The sequence below is a fragment of the Protomyctophum bolini genome, assembly GCF_963924005.1.
Source record: "Protomyctophum bolini genome assembly, chromosome: 12".
Taxonomy (NCBI): Eukaryota; Metazoa; Chordata; class Actinopteri; order Myctophiformes; family Myctophidae; genus Protomyctophum; species Protomyctophum bolini.
The window spans coordinates 7,195,495-7,223,037 of NC_137873.1; the positions used below are offsets into that span (position 1 = coordinate 7,195,495).

A 27,543-nucleotide genomic window follows, 5' to 3' on the forward strand; every position below is an offset into this window, starting at 1 on the left:
TGTGTTTTAGCCTCCATGCTAGCTACACTAGCTTAGCCTCCGGAACCAAAACCAAACCCTGTGACACTCTGGGCTGTCCTGTGCTGTTATTACTGTACCGGAATGGACACATAACAAGGTACATGTTCTGTTAACCATAGCACTGATAACTACACGCCGTGTCGTGCTTTGTTCGTTTGGCTGAATATTACTTTGACTGAGATTAGTTTAAACATGGTTTGGTGATGCTATGCTATTATAGCCCGTCCGTCCATCCATCCATCCATCCATTCCCAGAGCCAGTGTATATATCTGGGCCTGCATGATGATGATGATGATGATGGTGGTGGTGGTGATGCACAGATTAAATAACCCATGGTTCATTCACTGTGTTAGGTTAAGGTTTACTTTGTATTCCCGTGCACGTCTAATCTATCTGTTTACATGGAATGGAACATGGTGTACACAGACTGAGGCAGACAGTACTGTCTGTGCCAAATGAACCGCGTCGGGTCTGTTCTGGGTCATGTTTTATTATTAATACTGTAGTAGTACACTTGTCAGCAATAAGGCTCTGTATGGTCTTCTAGCGTTAACGGTTAAAATGAACACCGATATGCGGTTACATTTATTTAGGTGACAACTAAAGTGTTTAAACTTTTAACTTGAGGATCACTTGTGTGTGTGACTGGTGTGTGGTGGCGCCGTCTATTTGCTGGAGGGTTTTTGATTGATTGATTGAAATCTTTATTAACAGTTTGCAGAATTACAGTACATTTCAAGCACAAACTCAATACAAAGACTGTTAACTGTGAGTGGACGACCCAATTAAGCCTTACACTTGTTTACAACAGGGTCCACATTGTTCAATTCATCAAAACATTTAGAGACAAACAAATAGACACTTCTATGTAGTTAAAGAACAGAACAGGAATTCATCATATAGGAAGCGAAAAGGGAAAAAAAATATATATATACAGTGAGGGGAACAGGGGGATAAAAGAAAAGAAAACGAAAGACAGAGTGTAGGGCGCCTGCACACAACACCATGCGTTGATGCCATGTGTGCATATGTGCAGGCACCCAACACCACGTCCATACAAAAACATAGTACAATCCATAGTACAAAGACAGAGTGTAGGGCGCCTGCACACAACACCATGCGTTGATGCCATGTGTGCATATGTGCAGGCACCCAACACCACGTCCATACAAAAACATAGTACAATCCAGAGGGGAAATATATACTCGTATAGCTGTTATAGTCTAGTCTTTCTTAAATACTAGGTTATTATTATTTATCAGGCGTTGTTGTTGTGAGATTGTAGATCTGTTTTTTTCGGCAAAAAAGAGGCCTGGTGTATATGGAAGGAAAAAGGAGCAAACCAAGTACAGAGCCATGAAAGGTCAAGTTTACTTATTGATTGATTGAAGTATTGAGGGGTGCTGAGTGACATGTCTGAAATAAACCAAAAACAAACAATGCAAATTGTCACACCATTGATGAAGTCTATGGAATCTATGAGCTATCTATAGAAATCTGCGAAAAGGTTTTAATCTGCAAAAAACAATTGTAAACAATGGCCCTGCATGCTTCATCTCCCCCTATCTCTGTTAAAGGGATATTTCACTTAAAATAAAAAACTTTTGGTCATTTTATCGTCTACTCAGTCTCAGACAGGCTTATGTGAACACCCGGGGCAGTTTTTCAGTTGCTTGATTCAATCAGTATTTAGATATTTGATAGTCATATTTTACCCCCCCCCCTGCCCCTAACTATACAAAGTTACAAACCCATTGTAACTTCAAACTCCATGACATTTTAACCATCATGATAGGATCGTGACAAATCATGACAATGGACACAATGTGTTGGGCCGATCAAATAATTTATAAGACGAAAAACAAAACAAATAGTGTTGTCCCCGTGACTTTCTTTTCTTCTTTCTAATGATTTGATCGGCCCAAAACATTGTGTTCATTGTCATGATTTGTCACGATCCGAGTTGGCTTTGTCCGCGGCGTAACCGTCTTTTAATAAATTATATTAGAAGTGCTGATGGGAGAAATTTTGCATTGTGTTTTCATTTCCTGGGCCACTCGTTTTTCTGAAAGGGGGAGGGACTGCGGCGCTCTATAGGGAGCGTTGTGTGTCCCTGGCTGCCTGGCTGTGTCCCTGGGTGTGTCCCTGTGTCCCGAGCACGAAAATAGCGTTTGGTTGGTTTTCAGACAGACACACACACACACACACACACACACACACACACACACACACACACACACACACACACACACACTAACTGTATATGAGGATTTCTGGTGACTGATATTGTACTATGCAAATCTTTGAATATATATCTTTTCAGAGTGAACGTTTTTAACTCAAATCTTTGAATAGATATCCTTTCAGAGCAAACGTTTTTAACTCAAATCTTTGAATAGATATCCTTTCAGAGCAAACGTTTTTAACTCAAATCTTTGAATAGATATCCTTTCAGAGCAAACGTTTTTAACTCAAATCTTTGAATAGATATCCTTTCAGAGCAAACGTTTTTAACTCAAATCTTTGAATATATATCCTTTCAGAGCAAACGTTTTTAACTCAAATCTTTGCTTCTGGGGCGGGGGGTCCCTGGAACAACATATTTTCAGATGGGGGTCGCAGCATATTACATATCATTTTTGGGGTCTTTGCCATGAAATACAGTAGTTTGAAAACCAGTGATATAGAAACAATGCGCAGGTATGTGAAATGAAAACAACCCGATTTATAAATATTATTAAAGGACCACTTCACCACTTTTCAACCTATCTTCATATAATACGTCCTCACTGATAATCTTGGAGAAAAAAAATGGCGCAAATCTTTTTCTACTCGGTCTGCGTCTCATAGGAGGGCTGTGGGCAGTTCAGAAACTGTCTTCCAGTGACATCATCGATGGGGAATACAAGCTAATAAAAACTGCAGTCTTTCTATTCCTGAAAAGTTGCATTGCGAAAATGGAAGCCATCGTTCTCACGATAATGAAAATCTAAACATTTTTGTAAAACAAATCTTGTTTAAAAAAGAATCTGCCTAATGATGATGTCACTGGAAGACGGTTTCTAAACTGCCCACAGCCCTCCTATGAGACACAGACTGAGTAGGAATTTTTTTTAGCGTGATGTCGGGAGTCTTGGGAGTCCCCAGCCCAAAGTCAGGGGTGGTTGATCCTTTCCTATTAACCCATTTAGGGCTAGTCGAAATGAAAAAAGTCCTCTGAAAGAATATATATTCAAAGATTTGTGCCGCATTTTCAGTATATCTTAAATTACTTTTCAGTTTGTCTTTATTGCCGGCCAGCACCAGGCTGTGTGGCTGTCTGAGAGGCCAGCTAGTGGATACATCATCATCAATACAACATGTTTATTATTCAAGTCTTTTCTCAGAGATCAAAAGCTGGCACGATTAAGAAGTCACTGCATGTGTCAATTACAAAATCCTCTTCCTCATTCGCCATCCATTCAGACTGGTTTGTCAAGACTTGTGACTTCCTCCACAAGCCTTCTTAGATTGCTGGAATGATTGTTTACGAGATGCCTTTCTGAAAGGTGCTTTGTTGAAACTATTGTTGGGGGCGGGAAACCCTTTTGGTGTTAGCATTATGTTATGCTTTAGCTATTGAAAAATAGCAGATCTACAAGCTCGTAGCGCGCCACCGAGTGGCGCGCTACGACCTTGTAGGTCTGCTATTTTTGAAAAATCGAAGAACCACTGACATAGAAACAAAGCTTTTTCAGAAAACTGTCAGGATGTAGAAGACATTTTTAGAATCTGATCTCGGGTCAAAAGGGGTTAACTTACGTAGTACATACCCCCCCCCCTGTATGTGCCGAGGACGGTATGCTATACAAGGGAGATGTGGTTGATTGAATGAAAGGTGAGTACATGAATAATAATAACAGTATAGGACAGAGGCATTCATGAATGATCATCATCATGAAGACATACTATAGTATACACACCGTACACTGGAAAACGTGAGCATTTCATTTCTCCATGGACTCAACGGTACAGTGCACTGCAGTACTCTATTACAGGAGGAAACGTGCACAGGTGACCCACTTAACCCCCCGATGTGGTACTTTTACTTTGTCATGTACAGTGGTGTTGTTAGCTTGTAGATCAGTTATTTTTTGATGTGTTTTGGAGAAAACAAACTCACCTACCGGTACCTGTCCTGTATACATGTTGTGGGACACATTGAAACGGGTCAAACTTATCAATATAATACTGTTCTATATAACAGGTGGTGTTCTGCAACACGGTGGGGGGCTTGTAGATGCTAGATATGCCACTTTTGTTATTTTAGATCAAATGTGAGGAAACAAAACAAATATTATCGTCACAACATGGATAAATACTGGATGCATTTGGCACATGATGTCCATATATATATATATATATATATATATATGCCTTAATAATATAGAGGGTATGCGCGTGACATCATCCTCAAACCTGAAACCAGGGAGTAATGCAGGAGGAATGCCTACTAAGTGGCTAAAAACTACTTTCTGGCCTTGACAGCCATTACATCCAAACAGAAAAGTCGTATTTAATTGCCTTAAACGACATTAAAACAGCTTCTGTACAAAACACGTCTAGAAACGTCATAAGGGATTCGAACCGAGCTGTACATCCGGTCCGACGTCGCTAGACGTCTTAAGGCACCCTCAAAGATTTCCTTTTTTTGTTTTTTTGGCCCGCTCGCCTTTCGGCTGCCGTATGCTACGCTCTGGGCAATTATTAGCTTACCGTTGACTTACATGTTAGCGCGGCGGAAAGAATGACTCGTATCTCCTAATCCAGGGCGCTCTCCGTGGTGATGAACGGATCGATATGCTGGCGCTTCATTTCTGCTCCTCATCCGTCTCTCTCCCGCAAAATATGAACGCTTTTTGGCGCATATATCGTATAAATTAAAAGGATCGCTATGTAAGCTAGCAATGTAAAGTAAACTTTTTAAAGTAGGTTGTTTCCGGGTCATGGCTTTCAGAGTAAAAGCGCTGAGACAACCCCGGTCCCCCGGCCACCCAGAGCTCCTATTTTGAAGCACTTCCGGCACTTGATAGGGTTTTAAACAATGTTATACTCACTTTAACTGTCACTTTGCCACTCCATTCGCCCATGTCCAGGGCCACCACCAGCGCACCACGCCAAGGAGACGTCACCGGAATGGACATCACCAGCCGCTGTACCCTGGGGGACCCCAACAAGCTCCCCGAGGGGGTCCCCCAGCCCGCGCGCATGCCCTACGTCTCCGACAAGCACCCCAGGCAGACCCTGGAGGTGATCAACCTGCTGCGGAAGCACCGCGAGCTCTGCGACGTGGTGCTGGTGGTGGGCTCCAAGAAGATCTACGCCCACCGCGTCATCCTGTCGGCCTGCAGCCCCTACTTCAGGTAAGATCTACGCGCCCGCCGCGTCATCCTGTCGGCCCATTTTTTGACCCGAGGGACGATTCTGAAAATATGTTGTACTGCCAGGGACCTTCCAGAAGCAAAGATTTGAGTTAAAAACGTTCGCTGTGAAATATAATGTTCAAATGATTTGCACCACATTTTCACGATTTAAAAAAAATAGCAGACCTACAAGCTCCTAGCGCGGCACTCGGTGCCGCGCTATGAGCTTGTATATCTGCTATTTTTCAATGGCTATAACGTATAACGGGATGAAGGCCACTCACGGCCGAAATGTTGTGTCCAGAATATCAGTGTTTTAAATAACAATAAACCTTTTGTCCAGCACCAGCGAGGAACTGGATGTGCGCAAGCCACCTGTTGTTTTTTTATCTTTATTTCAAAGACCCCCATAACTCTTGAGAGCGTAAAAAAATTAATCAAATGGAGCCTTATATTCCTAGGGGTCTATTAGTGCTCCACGATTCTTGCTCAAATGTCAAATCTCGATTTTCCTCCACAAGGATTGAGATCACGATTCTCACACGATTCTCACTTCTTCCATGAAAATATGTATTGTCTTTCAAAGTCTCTCTCTTGTAGCAAAATCATCAAGAGTATAACTGAAATTAATTGGACAGCCAACCAGTGCTGCACGATTCTTGCGCAAATTTAGAAATGAGATCTCAAATCTAGATGGCAATCGTTTTTCGATTATATTTATGCGGCACTATTCTATACTCTGTCCCCCCCCCCCCCCCCCCGCGCGCCTCACCCGAAATAGCTGATCTACAAGCTCACAATGTGTCGCATTGTGAACTTGTAGACGACGTGCTATTTTCGCTGAATGTTCACCTACTGCGACATGCCGATGATGGGGTCATAGATGATAGGGTTCACCCCTTTTGGTGTTAGCATTATGCTATGCTTTAGCTATTGAAAAACAGCAGATCTACAAGCTCATAGCGCGCCACCGAGTGGCGCGCTACGAGCTTGTAGGTCTGCTATTTGTTTTAAACCGAAGAACGACTGACATAGAAACATAGCTTTTTCAGAAAACCGTCAGGATGTAGAAGACATTTTTAGAATCTGATCTCGGGTAAAAATGGGTTGAATAAAAAAGACTTCCTTGATCCCGTGGTTCTCAGGGCGATGTTTACGGGCGAGCTGGCGGAGAGCAGGCAGACGGAGGTGGTTATCCGGGACATCGACGAGAGGGCCATGGAGCTGCTCATCGACTTCGCCTACACGTCGCAGGTAATCTTCTAGACAATAGTCTTTGTGCTGCCCAATCGGCCCCCGGTTTCCAATCATGTGATCGGATTGGGACGACCCTAATAATAATAATAATAATAACAATAATAACTAGAACTGCACTCTGTCGAGTGCATACTTGCTTGTTGCACACTAGTAGGCCATAAATGGCCAACTAGTGCGCAAGCAGAGCGCGCAAGTACTTTCGACCGCTGTAAACTGTCACATCTCAGTATCTCTGTGAAGGAACGTTTGAAATGTATAATTATTAGGTGTGACTATTTGCTACCTACCTACTTTATGCATATAAACACCTAGTATTATTAAGTATGGTTCAAGTTTCTATCTATATAAGAAATACAGTTTTATCGATGTAGATATATTCTGGATCCCTTTTTAGTTTTTTAAAGAAAAATAAATCATTGATATGTGATGAAAAAAAAGGTATATAAACTGAATTAAAATATGTTATACAGTATAATACTGTATACATATACATATACTATATAGAGTATGTAGTTGTAAGTTGATTAGCGGTATACTGTGGTTACTTCGCGCCAAAAACCGTGCCAGCCTGAGCCAACCCGCCATTTGATGCGTATGCAAATAAAAGAGCAGATATGTGCCTGGTTTGCTGGTCTTACGTCATCATTGAGAGCTAGTCATACATATACACTACACACCACGTACTCTGGTCCCAGCAGATCAGGCACAATTTGCTATTTTATTTTACTGATTATGTATACAGTATACGTATGACTAGCTCTAAATGATGACGTAGGACATATGGTCATTTATGTAATCTGGTCCCAGCAAACCAGGCACAGATTTGCTGTTTCTTTTTGCATACACATCAAATGGCGGGTTGGCTGTCACGGTGAAGAGACCGGGCGAAATTATTACTTGCGCGCTCTGCTTGCGCAAGTAATAATGATAATGATCATGGTTCCATCCTCCCAGGTGACGGTGGAGGAGGGCAACGTGCAGACCCTGCTCCCCGCCGCGTGCCTCCTGCAGCTGGCTGAGATCCAGGAGGCCTGCTGTGAGTTCCTCAAGAGGCAGCTGGACCCGTCCAACTGCCTGGGCATCAGGGCCTTCGCTGACACGCACTCCTGCCGCGAGCTGCTCCGCATCGCAGACAAGTTCACCCAGCACAACTTCCAGGAGGTACAGTACGGTATACTGTAGGAGGGGTCTGTAGTTTCAGGAGGTACGGTATACTGTAGGAGGGGTCTGTAGTTTCAGGAGGTACGGTATACTGTAGGAGGGGTCTGTAGTTTCAGGAGGTACGGTATACTGTAGGAGGGGTCTGTAGTTTCAGGAGGTACGGTATACTGTAGGAGGGGTCTGTAGTTTCAGGAGGTACGGTATACTGTAGGAGGGGTCTGTAGTTTCAGGAGGTACGGTATACTGTAGGAGGGGTCTGTAGTTTCAGGAGTTACGGTATACTGTAGGAGGGGTCTGTAGTTTCAGGAGGTACGGTATACTGTAGGAGGGGTCTGTAGTTTCAGGAGGTACGGTATACTGTAGGAGGGGTCTGTAGTTTCAGGAGGTACGGTATACTGTAGGAGGGGTCTGTAGTTTCAGGAGGTACGGTATACTGTAGGAGGGGTCTGTAGTTTCAGGAGGTACGGTATACTGTAGGAGGGGTCTGTAGTTTCAGGAGGTACGGTATACTGTAGGAGGGGTCTGTAGTTTCAGGAGGTACGGTATACCGTAGGTCTGTAGTTTCGGACCCTGGTCGTGGAATGACCTACAGTCCCGACTTCAAACTGGCTGCTGTGATTCCCCTAGTGAGCTTTAACCCATTCTGACCTGAGATCAGATTCATATGAGGTTTCCACTGGACACACACTGGTCTGATTAACCCATTCTGACCTGAGAGCAGATTCTAAAAAATGTCAGTCGTTCTTTGATTTAAAAAAAATAGCAGACCTACAAGCTCGTAGCGCGCCACTCGGTGGCGCGCTACGAGCTTGTAGGTCTGCTATTTTTCAATAGCTAAAGCATAACATGATGCTTAACACCAAAATGGGTTCCCGTTCAGAATGGGTTAAAAGGATTGCCATGGGGCACACTTCCCATACACTGCTCCTGCATTGACGTATAATTAGCAATTGTCTGCTTGCTTCTTAGTCTTAGTTTTTATTTATTAGTCCTTATTGGTCGCGTTCCTGTTCTCCCTTTAAGCTTCTTCGGTATAGTGGGTACTGTCTTTATGAGCATTGTATGTCTGTCCTGTTTTTTTGTTGTGTATTTTTACTTGTTACTGGCAGAGTTGTGTCACTTATTTTGCCTCTTGTCCTGGCCAGTTCACACTTGTAAAAGAGACTTCAGTCTCAATGTGGTTTTTACTGGTTAAATAAAGGTTAAATAAATAAAAAATAAAATAGTACTGTACAGTACTGTACAGGAGTAGGGGTCTGTAGCATGGAGCAGTCTCGCAGTCAAAGACAACATGAGCCTGTCTCGCAGTCGGAGGCAAAGACGTGTGTCAGGCACATGCTTGTGACTTAGTCCATTTCCCTATGTTCAGCCATATGAGTTTGTAGGCTGTATAGCAGGGCAAATTAAACGGAAATCTAAAAAAGGGGGTTCCCCAATGTGGGAAATTAGCATTTTTCTTTAGATGATATATCATGTAAAAATGTGAAATACCCACCCATGTATGCCTCATATGGAATGTAATCGGCTCCATTGGATTCCTTGCCCCCAAAAAATGTAGATTTAACCACTGCAATGTTGATTTTAGGTCATCTAGGAGGTGACATATTGAGAAATTCGTTTTTTGAAAGTAGCCATTTTTAAAGATCCAAGATGGCTGCTATACCGACCTCGAAAAAAAATGGCAACAAACATTTTCTGATTCGTTAGGCTATAAGGTTTTAAAAAATATATAGTTTTTAAAATCTTCATCGTCTTCAGCCTACAAAATTACATAAGGAACCTGACTAACTGTAAAAACATGACAAAGCAGAAACTCCAGTCCAGCTTGTCTCTTTGAGTATTCAAACCACCATTTGATTTTCTGACCTGTTACTATCACTTCCTAATCCCTGTCTGGAAACGTTTTGGCTAATTAATTGCACTGGTGTAAGACTGACTGGTGTGGAAGGCTGTTAAAAAGTAGCTGTTACTGGTCAGAGATAATGGTATTTAAATTCATCTTTTAGTGGAAACCTCATGTTCCAAACCTGTTACTTTTCAGGATTTAAATTAAAACACGGCTAAAGCAGCACAATTAACAAATTTAACTTGACGAACTCTTCTTTAGCTTCTGGGCCGTCCTTGGAACAACATATTTTCAAATGGGGGGGGTCAACGGCCAATGATATATTTGGGGGTCCTTGACATGAAAATGTTTGAGAACCACTGACAAACATGGGTCTTTCAGGTCTAAATGGGTTTTAACCTCAGAGTATATATATGAATAGAGATGACACCCGAGTTATCCTCCCATCCACTTGCATTAAGTTGCTCAAAAGCGCATGAGGCGATTTCACTCCTCCTTCCGGGTAGGAACACAGTGCATTCTGGGATGGATTGCAATAGTGAGTGGCCCCAAACACATGAACGCGCTGCCGTTGAACGCGCACGAGCGTGCGTCCGTCGTGAACGTGCACAATGATAGTCAACGGACCAGCGCGTTCATGTGTTTGGGGCCAGGCTGCAATATCAAATTCGTCCACTATGTCCATTTCGCCTCAGTGTTTCCTCTGGGTGCCGTCTCTATTCATATATACTCTAAGGTTTTAACCCATTCTGGGCGGGAACCCCTTTTGGTGTTAGCATCATGTTATGCTTTAGCTATTGAAAAAATAGCAGATCTACAAGCTCATAGCGCGCCACCGAGTGGCGCGCTACAAGCTTGTAGGTCTGCTATTTTTGAAAAATCGAGAAAACTGTCAGGATTTCGAAGGCGTTTTGTAGAATGGTCCTCGGGTCTAACTGGGTTTTAAGCCAGAGGTTCACCATGTTACTCATAGAGTGGAACATTATTGACCTACTGTCTCACAGACAAAGGCTTGTGTTTTATTAAGTGCCTAAACAGAAAGACATTGTTGGACCTCATCAGGGAGGCGGGCAAACCCGGTAGTCGGTCTGACTGGACTGGAGTTATATTTTACAAAACGGTGTCGGTTGTTAGTCCGTCAGTGTGTCCATTTTTCTACGTCCGTCCGTCTGTCTCGGCCTTAGGCGGACAGCCAGGAGGACAGCTCCGTCACGGTTCCTGGACCTTTTTAAGCTAGAGAGTCGACATTATTTGTCTAAACCAGAACCCGGAACTAGTAGAAAATAGCAGATCTACAAACTTTGTAGATCGACTTTCCACTATTTTCCACTACTTCCGTAAAGGTGTTCTTAATTTTGTTTTCTGTGAGTTCTTTTGAAATGTTATTTTGAAATGTTATTTTGAAATGTTATTTTGAAATGTTATTTTGAAATGTTATTTTGAAATGTTATTTTGAAATGTTATTTTGAAATTCATGAAAATAATTGAATTATCTGGGATTTTTTTGGAAATGTTTTTAAATAATGATAAAACACTAAATGTAGAAATTGTAGAAAATTATATTTACTTCCAACCCATAGATCCAGTCCAGTGTTTTGGAATCACCGGGCTAGCTAACTGACTGACTAATGTTGATTTTGCCAGAAAGTCGTTTTGAAGAATATTCCATTTAGTTTTAGTCATATTTTAGTCATATGAAATATTTGCAGTTTTAGTCCAGCTTTAGTGATTAAATCTACAGTTGGTTTAGTCGACGATTTGGTCTACAGTTGATTTAGTCGGCTGAAATGTATTTCAGCAGGCCTTGATGGTGTCATAATGGCACATTTTACACTTGGTTCCATGCTGAAAATAGCAGATTTTGTGAGATAGCTCTCACAACGCATTGCAGCACCGGTCCCTCCCTAACATTTTTGTCTAGTTTTTATTTGACGAAATTGTCAGTATATTTAGTCATACTTTTAGTCATCATAGCTTAGTTTTTATTTCGTTTTCGTCAGTGAAAAAGGCTAGTCAACGATGTCTTTCGTCATTTTGTGGCGGCAGTGTGTTGCACACGGAACGGAAGACATGTCGTTTTTTTTTTAATTGTTTTTTTAATTTTTTATCCCACGATTTTGTAACCCAGTTTTTCTTTTCACCCAGTGCCAATTATCTAATGTAATCCTGGGCGCTACACTTCCTCTGCCAACCTGGGGGGGCAGCGGACTGACCTCATGCCTCCTTCTATGCATGAGGAGTCCAAGCTGCTTCTTTTCACCTGACGGAGGGGAATTTCCCCGGCCGGACGTAGCGCGTTGAAGGGACACGTTATTCCGACCAGTTCCTTTCCCCTCCATCAGGCGCCCCGGCTGGCCAGGGGGAGGTAGTTTTAGAGACCAGGATTACGGCATGTTTTTGTGAGGGTATCTACCCTAGGGGACACGGGGGGAACATGCAAACTCCACACAGAAAGGCCCTATCGCCAACCTCCGCCTCGGGTATGGGCACTGATGACGCGGAGGAGGAAACACGCCGCCAGTGCCCACAGCGTCCCCAGCGGGAATCGAACCCAGGACCTTCTAGCTGTGAGGCGACAGCACTACCAACTGTGCCACTGTGCCCCGTAGACATGTAGTTCATGAGTGAGGCTACTGCTGCTTATTATCACAACATAAAGTTATATCATGATTTCAACCTAAATGGCATATTGGCATAATATATCAACAAGGAGAGGATGATATAAAAAAAGATTAGCCTGATGAGTCGACTGTCTTGATCCAAGGCTGTTTCAAACACGGTCATCACTCATCAGGCTAATCCTTTTAACTTTATTTACACTTAGACAGAGTGGCACATTAGGCCAACATTACCTGGGTTATCTTACATCTTGTGTTGAATGTTGGCATTATAAATTATAATCCCTTGGTGTTTAATCAGCGCGAACGAAAATACAGGCTACAGTCTGCAGCCTGGTGATAAAAAAAAAAAACTCCACACGTGAAATGCTACGATAAGGAAGCAAGGATTAGACCGTGATGTCACTGCTATGCAACAAGGAAGTAGCATGAAGCACGGCAGCAGAAACGGAACGCCATTATGAAGTAATCGGCAGTGATGTGACACCACTGTCGATTCCTTGGGCATGTGACGGATTCAACTTGTCTCCGCTGTTGAGGAGAAACCCCCCCCAGCTCAGCTGCTGTTTATATCATCGCGCAGTGCGGGTCCCCGTGCGGGTCCCTGCCCTGCGCTGCGTTGCGTTGCGTTACGTTCCGCCCGCACCCGGACCCGTTCATTTATAAAGGTATATATACCCGCCCGTTCCCACCCGTCAAACACGGGTACCGGCGGGGAATCAGGGGTATCCGACCCGTTGCAGGACTCTGGTCCTAGGTGATGGAGAGTAACTGACAGTAACTGACTGTCTGGTGTGTGTGTCCTAGGTGATGGAGAGTAACTGACACAGTAACTGACCGTCTGGTGTGTGTGTGTCCTATAGGTGATGGAGAGCGAGGAGTTCATGTTGCTGCCGGCCAACCAGCTGATCGACATCATCTCCAGTGACGAGCTGAACGTTCGCAGCGAGGAGCAGGTTTTCAACGCCGTGATGGCCTGGGTCAAATACAGCATCCAGGAGCGCCGGCCCCAGCTACCACAGGTTGGTCTAGTGACTGGGTCAAAGACAGGCCCCAGCTACCACAGGTTGGTCTAGTGACTGGGTCAAAGACAGGCCCCAGCTACCACAGGTTGGTCTAGTGACTGGGTCAAATACAGGCCCCAGCTACCACAGGTTGGTGTAATGACTGGGTCAAATACAGGCCCCAGCTACCACAGGTTGGTCTAGTGACTGGGTCAAATACAGGCCCCAGCTACCACAGGTTGGTCTAGTGACTGGGTCAAATACAGGCCCCAGCTACCACAGGTTGGTCTAGTGACTGGGTCAAATACAGGCCCCAGCTACCACAGGTTGGTCTAGTGACTGGGTCAAATACAGGCCCCAGCTACCACAGGTTGGTCTAGTGACTGGGTCAAATACAGGCCCCAGCTACCACAGGTTGGTCTAGTGACTGGGTCAAAGACAGGCCCCAGCTACCACAGGTTGGTCTAGTGACTGGGTCAAAGACAGGCCCCAGCTACCACAGGTTGGTCTAGTGACTGGGTCAAAGACAGGCCCCAGCTACCACAGGTTGGTCTAGTGACTGGGTCAAAGACAGGCCCCAGCTACCACAGGTTGGTCTAGTGACTGGGTCAAAGACAGGCCCCAGCTACCACAGGTTGGTCTAGTGACTGGGTCAAAGACAGGCCCCAGCTACCACAGGTTGGTCTAGTGACTGGGTCAAAGACAGGCCCCAGCTACCACAGGTTGGTCTAGTGACTGGGTCAAAGACAGGCCCCAGCTACCACAGGTTGGTCTAGTGACTGGGTCAAATACAGGCCCCAGCTACCACAGGTTGGTCTAGTGACTGGGTCAAAGACAGGCCCCAGCTACCACAGGTTGGTCTAGTGACTGGGTCAAAGACAGGCCCCAGCTACCACAGGTTGGTCTAGTGACTGGGTCAAAGACAGGCCCCAGCTACCACAGGTTGGTCTAGTGACTGGGTCAAAGACAGGCCCCAGCTACCACAGGTTGGTCTAGTGACTGGGTCAAAGACAGGCCCCAGCTACCACAGGTTGGTCTAGTGACTGGGTCAAAGACAGGCCCCAGCTACCACAGGTTGGTCTAAAAATAACAGATCTACAAGCTCATAGCGTGCCACCGAGTGGCGCGCTACGAGCTTGTAGGTCTGCTATTTTTGAAAAAATTGTGAAAATGCGGCACAAATCTTTGAATATATATATTCTTTCAGAGTGAAAGTTTTTAACTCAAATCTTTGCTTCTGGGGGGGGGGGTCCCTGGAACAGCATATGTTCCGATGGCGGCCGAATACATAATATTATATTTTTGGGGGTCCTTGACATGAAACTGTTTTGAGAACGATTGACATAGTAGAAACATAAGGGTTTTTCAGAAAACTGTCAGCATTTGGAAGGCATTTTGTAGAATCGTCCTCAGGTCATAATAGTGCTCCACAGTGGCTTTTCTGGGGGCTAGTTTTCATAGACCTGATTGCATATTTCTCTGTGAAACACCGGAGGTCAGAGGTCATGTGCTGTGCTCTCTGTGTGACCTGCAGGTGTTGCAGCATGTCCGGCTGCCTCTGCTCAGCCCCAAGTTCCTGGTGGGCACCGTGGGCTCCGATCCGCTCATTAAAAGTGACGAAGAATGCAGGTGAGTGGGTGTGCTCAGGGGTCTGCAATTGGGTGGATTGCTAAAAACAAATGCAAAAAAGCTGGCTAAATACTGTTCTGTCTCAGCTACTATGGGCAGTCTGTCTGTCTGGAGAAGGCGTTGTTTCATTTATCCCTAGGTGGCTTAAAAAAAACCCAAAACAAACATCCTGTCTAGTAGTGTCAAGTAATAGTATGTCAACAATGTGCTATATATATATATATATATATATATATATTATTTTTTCCTTCTTTTCCCTCTGTGTGTTAAGCATGTGCAGCAGCTATATCTGGTTGGACCATATAATATATAACCTAATTCTGATCAGTGTTTGGGTCTATTGTATTACGCCTCTTGTGCAGATCCATTCCAAATACAATAATTCAAATGTGCGTGTGCGTGTGTGTGACTTATTACAGTGGGGCTGACATTTTGAGAGCTGTGTAACTTGTTTTTAATGAATAAATAAAATGTAAATTCGTCAGGTCTGTATGGTATGGTAGAGTATGTTAACACAATATAACCTAATATACAATTGGGTTGGTTGTATTTAGTCTCCCTGCTCTTCTAGTGAGACATTTAGATGGTGTCAAAGGGCTTCTAGTGAGACATTTAGATGGTGTCAAAGGGCTTCTAGTGAGACATTTAGATGGTGTCAAAGGGCTTCTAGTGAGACATTTAGATGGTGTCAAAGGGAAAGAGGAGATCCGCACAGCGTTTTAAAAGCTCCCAAAACAATGTATTGACAACGGAGCAGGAAACATTCAATCGTTTCGGCCTCAGCGGCCTTTTTCATGTACCTGACGAAGGCCTTCCTTCCTTCCTTGTTATTGTATTAACGTGTGTGTGTGTGTGTGTGTGTGTGTGTGTGTGTGTGTGTGTGTGTGTGTGTTTGCTTCAGAGACCTGGTTGATGAAGCAAAGAACTACCTGCTGCTGCCCCAGGAGAGGCCCCTGATGCAGGGCCCCAGAACTCGGCCCCGGAAGCCCATCCGCTGTGGAGAGGTTCTGTTTGCAGGTCGGTACCTCGTGTCTGCTGTGGAGAGGTTCTGTTTGCAGGTCGGTATCTCCTGTCAGCTGTGGAGAGGTTCTGTTTGCAGGTCGGTACCTCCTGTCAGCTGTGGAGAGGTTCTGTTTGCAGGTCGGTACCTCCCGTCTGCTGTGGAGAGGTTCTGTTTGCAGGTCGGTACCTCCCGTCTGCTGTGGAGAGGTTCTGTTTGCAGGTCGGTACCTCCTGTCAGCTGTGGAGAGGTTCTGTTTGCAGGTCGGTACCTCCCGTCTGCTGTGGAGAGGTTCTGTTTGCAGGTCGGTACCTCCCGTCTGCTGTGGAGAGGTTCTGTTTGCAGGTCGGTACCTCCCGTCTGCTGTGGAGAGGTTCTGTTTGCAGGTCGGTACCTCCCGTCTGCTGTGGAGAGGTTCTGTTTGCAGGTCGGTACCTCCTGTCAGCTGTGGAGAGGTTCTGTTTGCAGGTCGGTACCTCCCATCCGCTGTGACGCTCCTCGCGTGACTGAACTTCTCACCCTATCTCTAAGGGAGATGCCAGCCACCCGTCAGAGAAAACTCATTTCGGCCGCTTGTATAGTTTTAGTCATAGTCGTTAATACAGTTTCATTTAGTTTTAGTCATCTGAAGAGTTTTAGTGTTCGTCTAGTTTTAGTTGAATCAAATCATGAGTCTAAATGGGCTAATCTCTCTCTTTGTCTTTCTCCCTCGACTGCTCCCCCTCCTGGCAGTGGGTGGCTGGTGCAGCGGCGACGCCATCTCCAGCGTGGAGCGCTACGACCCGCAGACCAACGAGTGGCGCATGGTGGCGTCCATGAGCAAGAGGCGCTGCGGCGTGGGCGTCAGCGTTCTGGACGACCTGCTGTACGCCGTGGGAGGCCACGACGGGTCGTCATACCTCAACTCCGTGGAGAGGTCGGGAGGCGTTACAATTTACAATTTAGCAGACGCTCTTAATACATTCTGTTTGTAGGACGCCTCAGGCCGTCTTAAGGATTAAAACCGAGCTGAGCCTTAGACGTCGGTGGACGTCCTAGCGCATCCTCAATGATACGGGGCGAGATAAGAATTTTCAGAATTTTTCCTATTTCTTTTTTTTGGCCCGTTCGCCTTTCGGCTGCCGTATGCTAACGCTCTGGGCTCATATTAGCTTGCTGTTGACTTAGCTGTGAAGAATGAAGCACTTCCGGCACTGATACAGAGCGACTTACATTAAGCAAGAACCAAAAAGAAGCATGGCAATACATCATATACAGTACATATGTGTAAGCTAAGAACATAACAGTGGAATATATCTATATAATAAAACTATATTTATAAACTATACATGTGTATATATATATATATACTGTATAATATACAGTGCTATGACTGACTACATAAAAAGCAATTCTAGTGCTGTCTACGTTAGCCTGGTTAATAAACCAGACCGAATCAGCCGTTGGCAAAAACAAAATTGCCTGCCGGCGGATTACGGTCTGGAGAGGCTCAATTGTACGCCCATGTCCTACACCAGAGAAATGGGGCGGCCAATCGGGACACGGTATGCAATATGGGCACGCTTTGGTACAGTGACTTTCAATGCTTGAGACCTTTGACTGACAGTATAGCTCTGACCAATTGCGTCAAAGAGAAAATGTTTCAACCCGCCCCCCCCTGGAAATGAAATCCAAGCTGAGCCTCCCCAGACTAATATCCCGCGGTCCGTGCGATATTAGTCTGGTTTATTAACCAGGCTACTGTCTACGTACGTACCATGCTATAAGTCCGTATAAAATGCTATCCAAGTCTACATAAAGTGCTATCTAAGGTGGCTATAGGGGCAAGTGCTACGGGCCATGATGGAGTCTGAAGAGGTGGGTTTTCAGACTACGTTCACCTCTCGTCCCCAGATACGACCCCAAGACCAACCAGTGGAGTAGCGACGTGGCGCCCACCAGCACCTGTCGCACCAGTGTGGGCGTGGCCGTCCTGGGGGGCTACCTGTACGCCGTGGGGGGGCAGGACGGCGTCTCCTGTCTCAACATCGTGGAGCGGTGAGTGACCGGCGACCGGGGGGATGGGTTCCCCATTGGCCCGTTAACCCATTCTGACCTGAGATCAGATTCTAAAAATGTTCTGTTTGAAAATGACAGTTTTCTGAAAAAGCTATGTTTCTATGGCAGTCGTCCTTCGATTTTTCAAAAATAGCAGACCTACAAGCTCGTAGCGCGCCACTCGGTGGCGCGCTATGAGCTTGTAGATCTGCTATTTTTAAATAGCTAAAGCATAACGTAATGCTAACACGAAAACGGGTTAATCTCTTACCTTAATCTGTTGTTATTGTATCCATTAACGAGTGGTGGTACATGTGGAAAATTACATTACAACGTCCAGGCACGCACGTTGGGTCTTTAAGGCTTAATCGCTTATTTTGCATGCTAAAAAAAGATATTATTATTATATATTATTATTATTATATTATTCTCTCCACTTCTGTCTTTCATAATCACCAAAGTCGTTGCACAGTGTTACCACCACGCCGCAGTCTTAATAAGTGTTAATAAAGTTAGTCGATCTTGAAGTTTGTCTCGTCATTCTCTCTGTGTTTTTGAGTGGTGCAACCACTCCAAGGAACAGCAACGTCCGGGACTATGTGACTATGTTTAGAGTACCAGTAGGGGCAAGAGTGGCGCTGTTGTGCCAGAATCAGAGAGAGAGAGAGATAGTGTTGCACTGTTACCTGCTAATTACACAGAGAGAGAAGCAGGGGGCGAGGGGAGTTGCACCACTCAGTTCACACAGGTGTGATTTTTAGTAGTACTCTGACTCACATTGTGTGTGTTTGGTGGTACACTGACTCTAGCCTGAGCTAACGCTAGACATTTCTGGCCTAGATAGGAGGGTCGTGGCTCAGAAAAACGCGCACCCTGATTGGTTCACCGATCTGTCCGTCAGCCCCGGTCCCCCCACCCCCCCCCCCCCCCCCCCCCCCCCCCCAGTGCAGCACTGTTATTGTGTCGACCAGACGCAGAAACCACTGGTTGCTGGAGTATATACCATTCTAACGGACTGTCAAAGTTATTTCCACAGAGTCGGCACACGTTGGTTTTTTATCTTAGACGGTGTGGTGGGTTCTTCAGCCATTCTCCTCATTTTCCTCGCTTAACCTCGTTTGAATTCCACTGGTAATAATTTCCTCAACGTCAGAGCCGCTCAGAGCCCTGACGTTACATCATTTGGAGCGATCCCACTTTTAGACCAGTGCAGCCCATGCGTAAATCCAGGCTTTGATTTTTCGCACAGACGAAATGAAAGCCTGGGTATCGAGGCTACACTGACTCACATTGTTAGTGTGTGTTTGGTGGTACACTGACTCACATTGTGTGTGTGTTTGGTGGTACTCTGACTCACATCGTGTGTGTGTTTGGTGGTACTCTGACTCACATCGTGTGTGTGCGTTCGTTCCAGATACGACCCCAAGGAGAACAAGTGGACGCGCGTGGCCTCCATGAGCACCAGGAGACTGGGAGTGGCGGTGGCTGTCCTGGGAGGGTTCCTCTATGCAGTGGGGGGCTCGGATGGGACGTCACCCCTAAACACAGGTAGGCTGTCCTCTCCTGGGAGGGTTCCGGGGGCTCGGATGGGACGTCACCCCTAAACACAGGTAGGCTGTCCTGTCTTAGGAGGGTTCCGGGGGCTCGGATGTGGACGTCGCCCCTAAACACAGGTAGGCTGTCCTGTCTTAGGAGGGTTCCGGGGGCTCGGATGGGACGTCGCCCCTAAACACAGGTAGGCTGTCCTCTCCTGGGAGGGTTCTGGGGGCTCGGATGGGACGTCACCCCTAAACACAGGTAGGCTGTCCTCTCCTGGGAGGGTTCCTGGGGCTCGGATGGGACGTCACCCCTAAACACAGGTAGGCTGTCCTCTCCTGGGAGGGTTCCGGGGGCTCGGATGGGACGTCACCCCTAAACACAGGTAGGCTGTCCTGTCTTAGGAGGGTTCCGGGGGCTCGGATGTGGACGTCGCCCCTAAACACAGGTAGGCTGTCCTGTCTTAGGAGGGTTCCGGGGGCTCGGATGGGACGTCGCCCCTAAACACAGGTAGGCTGTCCTCTCCTGGGAGGGTTCTGGGGGCTCGGATGGGACGTCACCCCTAAACACAGGTAGGCTGTCCTCTCCTGGGAGGGTTCCTGGGGCTCGGATGGGACGTCACCCCTAAACACAGGTAGGCTGTCCTCTCCTGGGAGGGTTCCTGGGGCTCGGATGGGACGTCACCCCTAAACACAGGTAGGCTGTCCTCTCCTGGGAGGGTTCCTGGGGCTCGGATGGGACGTCGCCCCTAAACACAGGTAGGCTGTCCTCTCCTGGGAGGGTTCCTGGGGCTCGGATGGGACGTCACCCCTAAACACAGGTAGGCTGTCCTCTCCTGGGAGGGTTCCTGGGGCTCGGATGGGACGTCACCCCTAAACACAGCTAGCTTACAGCCACTGTGGCAAAGCATGGACATCACACTTTGCTATTCTGGGATGGCTCTCAGGCTAGAAGACAGGATTATTAAGCAATAAAAAATGGGTAAAATAAATTGTCATTCACTGCCCATGTTTTCCTTTTATCGTCGTTGTACATAATATTGTTTTGCATTTGTTGATGACATTGTTATTTCTTTAATGCATACGACCACAATCTACAGTCGCACCGTATCCCACCGTTTGAATTCGGTTTGAACTAATCATTTTATTATTATCCCCATTTTGGGGCGGGAACCCCTTTTTGTGTTTTAAACATTATGCTATAATTTAAGCTATTGAAAAATAGCAGGTCTACAAGCTCATCGTAGCGCGCCACCGAGTGGTGCGCTACGAGCTTGTAGCTCTGCTATTTTTGAAAAATTGAGCACCACTAATACAGAAACATGTCAGAAAACTGTCCGATTTTTTTTTAATTTCGACGTCGGGCCTAAATGGGTTATTCTCCCTCCCTCTCTCTCTGTGCGTGCCAGTGGAGCGCTACAACCCCCAGGAGAACCGCTGGCACACGGTGTCGCCCATGGGCACGCGGCGGAAGCACCTGGGCTGTGCCGTCTACCAGGACATGATCTACTCTGTGGGCGGACGGGACGACACCACGGAGCTGAGCAGCGCCGAGCGGTACAACCCCCGGACCAACCAGTGGTCGCCTGTGGTCGCCATGACCTCCCGACGCAGTGGGGTGAGAGTGTGTGTGTGTGTGTGTGTGTGTGTGTGTGTACGCACGCAGTGGGGTGAGCAGGCTACCGCCGTCACCGTGTGTGTTTGTGTGAAGAATTATGCATTTGATGAGGATATAGTCACCTTTACAGTCAAAGCCAGATTACAGGTCCTTCCAACCAGACTCAATCTCTCTCTGTGGTATACCCTAACACGTTCCCTCCTCATTGTCTGCACCGTGACCACACTCCACTTACAGAAACACTGTCACTTATTCTTAATGGCTGCCATGTATATAAGGGAATGTACATTGCTAGGCACGACAGACCAGTTTCATCATCTGCCAAAATGTTTAAGCACTCGCATGTTTCAACTGCCATGTTCCATGCACAATAATGAAAATGATGCTTTCTCAGATGTCACAGCTAATACACCAGATATTGCTGTTGTTGATGAGGACAGTAGAGAAGTGACCATTTTGGAAGTGGCATCATGTACATTTGACCACAGTCTGGAAGAGGCATTCCTTACCAAGGTGCTTAAGTATACCGGCGTCTTAAGGATGCTATTATACAGCTTGGCTACAAATGTAAACTACTGTTCATATTTGGAAGCCTCGGTAATGTCCATGAATCAGTCGTGAGGGGCCTGCAGATTGCAGGCATGCCCAATAAGCCGAGAGCTGATCAGGCATCGGCGAAATTCTGTTCAGTGTCTGCAATAATTGTCAGTCGCCATTTCTGGAGAAGGCGATGCTTTCTGTACCCGTGATCTGTATCCTGAAGCACTTGTTGTAGAGTTTTCTCAAGTTTGCGCATCCACTATTGTTTGTGTTCAAGAAATTTCTTGTAAAATGTGAATACAAATAAAGGTGTGTGTGTGTGTGTGTGTGTGTGTGTGTGTGTGTGTGTGTGTGTGTGTGTGTGTGCGCGCTGTCCAGGTGGGTCTGGCTGTAGTGAACGGTCAGCTGATGGCGGTGGGAGGCTTCGACGGGACCACGTACCTCAAAACCATAGAAGTGTACGACCCTGACGCCAACACATGGAGGTACGGAACGCTAGAAACCAACTATAACACAATACATACACACACATGGAGGTACGGAACGCTAGAAACCAACTATAACACAATACATACACACACATGGAGGTACGGAACACTAGAAACCAACTATAACACAATACATACACACACATGGAGGTACGGAACGCTAGAAACCAACTATAACCAAATACATACATACATGGATGCACCTGGGACGTATCCTCAGTGATGTTTCCCGAGGTCAACGGGGTTTTACTCAGGCGACCCAGCCAGGGTGATCAAGTCCCGACTTACGTCCCGGTAGCTACCCTCGATCAGTCCCACTAGGGGAAAAACCATGCAGGGCCACACAATCCGTTCCTCCGGAACTACTCTGCCGGGACTGGGAGGTACCAACATCATACCAGGTGGTCCCCAGATAAATGATGATGGAGACTTGGTAACCAGATGGACCCTTGTAGATCTTGGACCTGTATCGTTTTATGCTCTCAAGAAGAGTTAAATTATTGTTACACACATCTGCATTACTTAATTTACACAATTGTAGAATGTAGATTAATTGTTATTTTGATCGTTTATCTTGCTTATCTCTCCTAATGGCACCACCATCAATCAATACAGCATGGAATTGTGGACAAAATCATATCCAATGATCATAATACATTCTTGACAATGTAAGTCTGAGAGGCTAAATCTCATCAAATGGTGGTTCCGTGGCTCAAATGCCCAATAAATAATGGACCTTGATATGAAAAGGTTGGAAGGACGAATAAATAGAACGGAAATGTTAAAGAATTCAATACAATGTCCAATTGGTTGGAGGAAATGACCAAGCGTTGTTATATTGTTGTGATACCCTTCTAGATATCGCCATTATTGCCCTTTACCATTTTTTGTGTGCTCATGCCATCTAGTTTCTGCGTTATTATATTAACCCATTTAGACCTGACTTCGAAATAAAAAAAAATGTCTTCTAAATAAAATGACAGTTTTCTGAAATACCTCATGTTTCTGTATCAGTGGTTCTCAAACTATTTCATGTCAAGGACCCCAAAAATGTAATGTAATATGTAATAGGCCGCCGATCCCCCCATCTGAAAATATGTTATTCCAGGGACCCCTCAGAAGCAAAGATTTGAGTTAAAAACATTCGCTCTGAAAGAATATATATTCAAAGATTTGTGCTGCATTTTCACGATAAAACGAAAATAGCAGACCTACAAGCTCGTAGCACGCCACTCTGTGGCGCGCTATGAGCTTGTAGATCTGCTATTTTTCAATAGCTAAATTATAACAATGTTTAAAACACCAAAAGGTGTTCCTGCCCAGAATGGGTTGAAGTACATAAACTGTAAAAAAAAAAATTCAATGAAGTTGTCAAACATTCATTATTCCTTTACCGTGTCTCGTCCTTTCCGCAGGCTGTACGGAGGAATGAACTACCGCCGGCTAGGAGGAGGCGTGGGCGTCATCAAAATGACTCACTGTGAATCTCACATATGGTGACCCCTGACCTCCCGCGACCTCCCCCCCCCCCTCCTCCCCTCCCCCTCCAGCAGAATGGATGCCTCCGCTCGCTCATTCACCCCTGTGCCTCCAACAGACACATTTAGTCATATCATGAAAGAGGGAGGGAGGGGGGGGGAAGATGGACCGAGGAGGTGGACAGAGACTTTGTATTGTCTGTTTAACATCTCACCCCCCTACGCCCCCCCACACACACACACACAGCCATGAACTTGACCAGCAGAACGAGAGCCCATGTCGTCTTCAGTGACTTCAGAGCCACTGTTGGACTTTATTTATGAAATGTTACTAACGGCAGGATTCTATCGTCTTGTGTGTCATTGTGTCGCCACTCCCTACACACACACACACACGCACACGCACACACACACACACACACACACACACACACACACAATTAACACGTTGATCCGCAATTGACCCAAATGACCTGAAAGGCGAAATGGGCAAAAAGTGTGGAGATTCTACGGTGTTTTGGGACAAGGTTGACGAGTTTGAATCTGTGACTATAGGCCTTCTAAAAAGATGCTGGGAATGCCCCCCTCCTCCTCTGGAACACAGCTCTGTTCTTCCACAAGCAGTCTACAAAATAATTGTAGAATGTTGGAAGAATTGTTATTTTGATCAACGTTTGCCTGTTATCTCTCCTTGGGTCAATTAATTGGAATTAAATGGAATTGTGGGCAAAAAAAGTATCCAACGATAACAGAATATTCTAAGTCTTGGTTTGGTTCTGAGAGGACAAATAATGGACCTTGAAATGAAACTGGTTGAAAACCACTGCTATACTGTAACCCCCCCCCCAGTGTGGGAGTGCACTCGCCTATTAGTTTGCATTGCACAGTGTGCTCAGTGCGCTATTTCCGAACGCGCCCAGTGTGTCAGTGGGTGCTTCAGCCCTCAAGCACCCCCGGACTCCCCACCACTGCACCAGAGAGAGAGAGAGAGAAGGAATCACTGACCAACCAGTCACTCTAGAAGGCCACGCTGTCAGAGAAGGAATCACTGACCAACCAGTCAAGGTAAAAAACCACCACTCTTCCTCCCCCCTGTTTTACGAAGATGAAGACTCCTGTGCGCGGTGGTGGCTGTCGTGCATGGAGAAACAGAGTTTCGCTCTGTGGCGCGCGCCGTCTGATAAGGGGGGGGGGGTCTGGCGTACCTCCAGTATTAATGCAGAGGTTACAATTAAATTTACTTAAAAAGTGAAGTTAAAAACATTAAGGAATGGTGATGGAAATGGATTTAAATGCAGGAATGGCCTCTTTACAGGGGGCTGAAGATGGAAGCAAGGCCTCTTTACAGGGGGCTGAAGATTAATTATTTCTAGGGGGCTGAAGATTGACTTTTTTTTTTAATCGGCAGACATTTTTGGTGAGCTGAACTAACATCGCTTTCTTGTGCTATGATGACTCTGCTTGACATGCCTGTTGGTTCTCTGGATAGATTTCTATTGTATAGGAAAAACAAATCATCTTTAATTCTTTATCTAAAGTGAATTCAATCAATTTGCCATAACTGCCACGTGTTAAGCTGCTCTGCACCAGGTCTGGCTGCTCTGACCAGACATCCACCCACCCTACCAGGAGTCATGGCTCTGCACCGGTCAGACATCCACCCACCCTACCAGGAGTCATGGCTCTGCACCGGTCAGACATCCACCCACCCTACCAGGAGACATGGCTCTGCTCTGACCAGACATCCACCCACCCTACCAGGAGACATGACTCTGCTCTGACCAGACATCCACCCACCCTACCAGGAGTCATGGCTCTGCTCTGACCAGACATCCACCCACCCTACCAGGAGTCATGGCTCTGCTCTGACCAGACATCCACCCACCCTACCAGGAGTCATGGCTCCGCTCTGCACCGGTCAGACTGCCTTGACCAGACATCCACCAAGCAGACATTGTCGTTGTGGCGCCTCCAGCTACGAGTGCAACAAATGCATGGATTTCCCCACTCGGTTGACGGTTCCCTTGTTGACGCTGTCCTCCCCTACCTGTCCTCTGCTGTCCAACCCCTACCTGTCCTCCCCTACCTTCTACTGATGATCTAAGATTCGTGAGCGGTTTCTGCTGTACTTTGGGGGGATGTTTTTAATTTTTTTGACAGCTCCTATTCCATAGCATTTAAAGGGACACTTCACCCTTTTTGCAACAAAAAAAATATGTTAATGACGTTAAGAAGCTTTAGAACACTTCCCTGGGGGTATTTATGTGTGTAATATGTGGTTTTAGATATTTTAGATTGTAGCAGTGAGCCTGGTGTCTCTGATGTCATGGACACTGGGCTCACTACCTTCCTGGACTACAATTCCCATAATTCTTTGGTGCACTGCTACTCCTTGTGGATAGGGGGAGAGCTGTCTTACTGAGACAACATGTAGTCCAGGAAGGAAGTGAGCCCAGTGTCCATGACATCAGAGACTCCGGGCTCACTGCTACAATCTAAAATATCTAAAACCACATATTACACACATAAAGACCCCCAGGAAGGTGTTCTAAAGCTTCTAAACGTCATTAACATATATTTATTTGCAAAAAGGGAGAAGTGTCCCTTTAAGTGCCGAAAACAGCCCATCTGGAAGCTCACAGCGTGTTGGGATGCGACGCTGCCATCGGCTCATAGATTGGATTATATTTCCTTTGTGCGACATCGTTGTAAAACGTAGCATAAATCAGGCATTTAATTAATATACAGCAGCAGGATTGATCACACACACCCCTTTTTACTTTTGTTGGAGAAGTCGGAGTAGCACCATGGCGACACCTGCTGGAGAACAACGGAACAGCCTGCAGCCACTATACTACAGCAGTGGTTATTAGAGAAATGGAGGAGCATAAGTTTGGCTTTTCTTTTTGAATACACGGGCTTCTCGTCTTTTTTTTTATGGAAGCAGCAAGTCTCCGATATTGGAACTGGTTTGTTGTCGAGCTGATGTTGAATGCACTGTGATTGGCATTGTGTTATATATATTTTTTATTAATTACGTGGCCACTGAGCATTACTTTGGATGTTGAGCTTTTCAGACATTGTGGGTTGTTGGAGTGAGTGCAATGGCTGTATTGCGGATGACAAAAGATCCAGTGAAAAGTACTGAACATTTTTTCATTTATTTTTTTATTTTTTGCCCAGCATGTGGAAGAGGGGTTTACAACGGTTCAGTCGTGTTATCATCCTAGGAAAATGTACCCACACGCCACTTCTAACTTCTTCTGTGTTTACGAACAAATGCGTTCTTTTAACAGTAGCTTGTGAAAGACAATACAACCAGCTCAGTGGGTTATGCTTTCTTTTTTTATTATTATACCTGGTATCTGCAATTTGCCAGCATGTCATATTGACCGTAATACTCACTCGGTGGTAAATGAATGGGTTTGGGTTTATTTTACTGATTGACATCTTGCATAAAAATCTTATTTCAAGATGCAGGATTGCCCAGTTTTGCAATTTTGTTGACCTGTTAATTGCGGTTGTCATGAATGATGCACGCATACGGTCATTTTCAACGACTATTTAATGCAAATTCTGAAGAAGAACCTTGGCTCTTGGGAATGCCGTGACAGCTTGAATATGATATGACATATCATCTGTCGGGCAAGAAACCTCATCTGTCTAAAACTGGTCAGGCTTCACGTCCAAAAAAAACGGCAAAATTGGCAGATCTGATGCTTTTTGTCATTCATGGAAAATGTTAAAAATATGAGCTTTCTGCCTGACAGCGATGATAACCTGCTCCTTAAAGGAGAATTCCATACTAAAAGGCTTTCTTACCTTTCTTTGTAGTTGTTACGTCCCCATCAAAGAGGTCCAGGTGTTATTTTGTGCAAAATCTCCTTATTGGCTATTTCCCCTACCAT

General features: G+C 45.6%; 1 protein-coding gene across 2 annotated transcripts; it reads left to right on the top strand.

The window, feature by feature from the left end:
* On the top strand, nucleotides 1-25,967 carry klhl20 (kelch-like family member 20). 2 transcript variants are annotated; one of them, XM_080778459.1, is made up of 13 exons: nucleotides 1-118; nucleotides 5,158-5,424; nucleotides 6,570-6,678; nucleotides 7,636-7,842; nucleotides 13,170-13,328; nucleotides 14,845-14,939; nucleotides 15,841-15,956; nucleotides 16,672-16,855; nucleotides 17,833-17,976; nucleotides 19,391-19,524; nucleotides 20,921-21,129; nucleotides 22,048-22,154; nucleotides 23,573-25,967. In XM_080778459.1, the coding sequence occupies exons 2-13, from the start codon at nucleotides 5,198-5,200 to the stop codon at nucleotides 23,655-23,657; spliced, it is 1,776 nt and encodes a 591-aa protein (XP_080634585.1). In that variant the 5' UTR covers nucleotides 1-118; nucleotides 5,158-5,197; the 3' UTR covers nucleotides 23,658-25,967. The 2 variants fall into 2 exon arrangements, with proteins under 2 accessions (XP_080634585.1, XP_080634586.1); XM_080778460.1 differs by lacking the exons at nucleotides 22,048-22,154; nucleotides 23,573-25,967 and adding an exon at nucleotides 21,190-21,288 and having other exon boundaries at nucleotides 20,921-21,137.
* The last annotated feature ends 1,576 nt before the right edge of the window (nucleotides 25,968-27,543 follow it).

What these genes read in the sequence shown, in the direction of transcription:
- klhl20 (XM_080778459.1), top strand. Translation starts at nt 5,198, where the DNA reads ATGGACATCACCAGCCGCTGTACCCTGGGGGACCCCAACAAGCTCCCC. An exon ending in AAAAGTGACGAAGAATGCAG is followed by an intron (nt 14,940 to 15,840) that starts GTGAGTGGGTGT and finishes TGTTTGCTTCAG; the next exon opens with AGACCTGGTTGATGAAGCAA. An exon ending in TGGAGAGGTTCTGTTTGCAG is followed by an intron (nt 15,957 to 16,671) that starts GTCGGTACCTCG and finishes CCCTCCTGGCAG; the next exon opens with TGGGTGGCTGGTGCAGCGGC.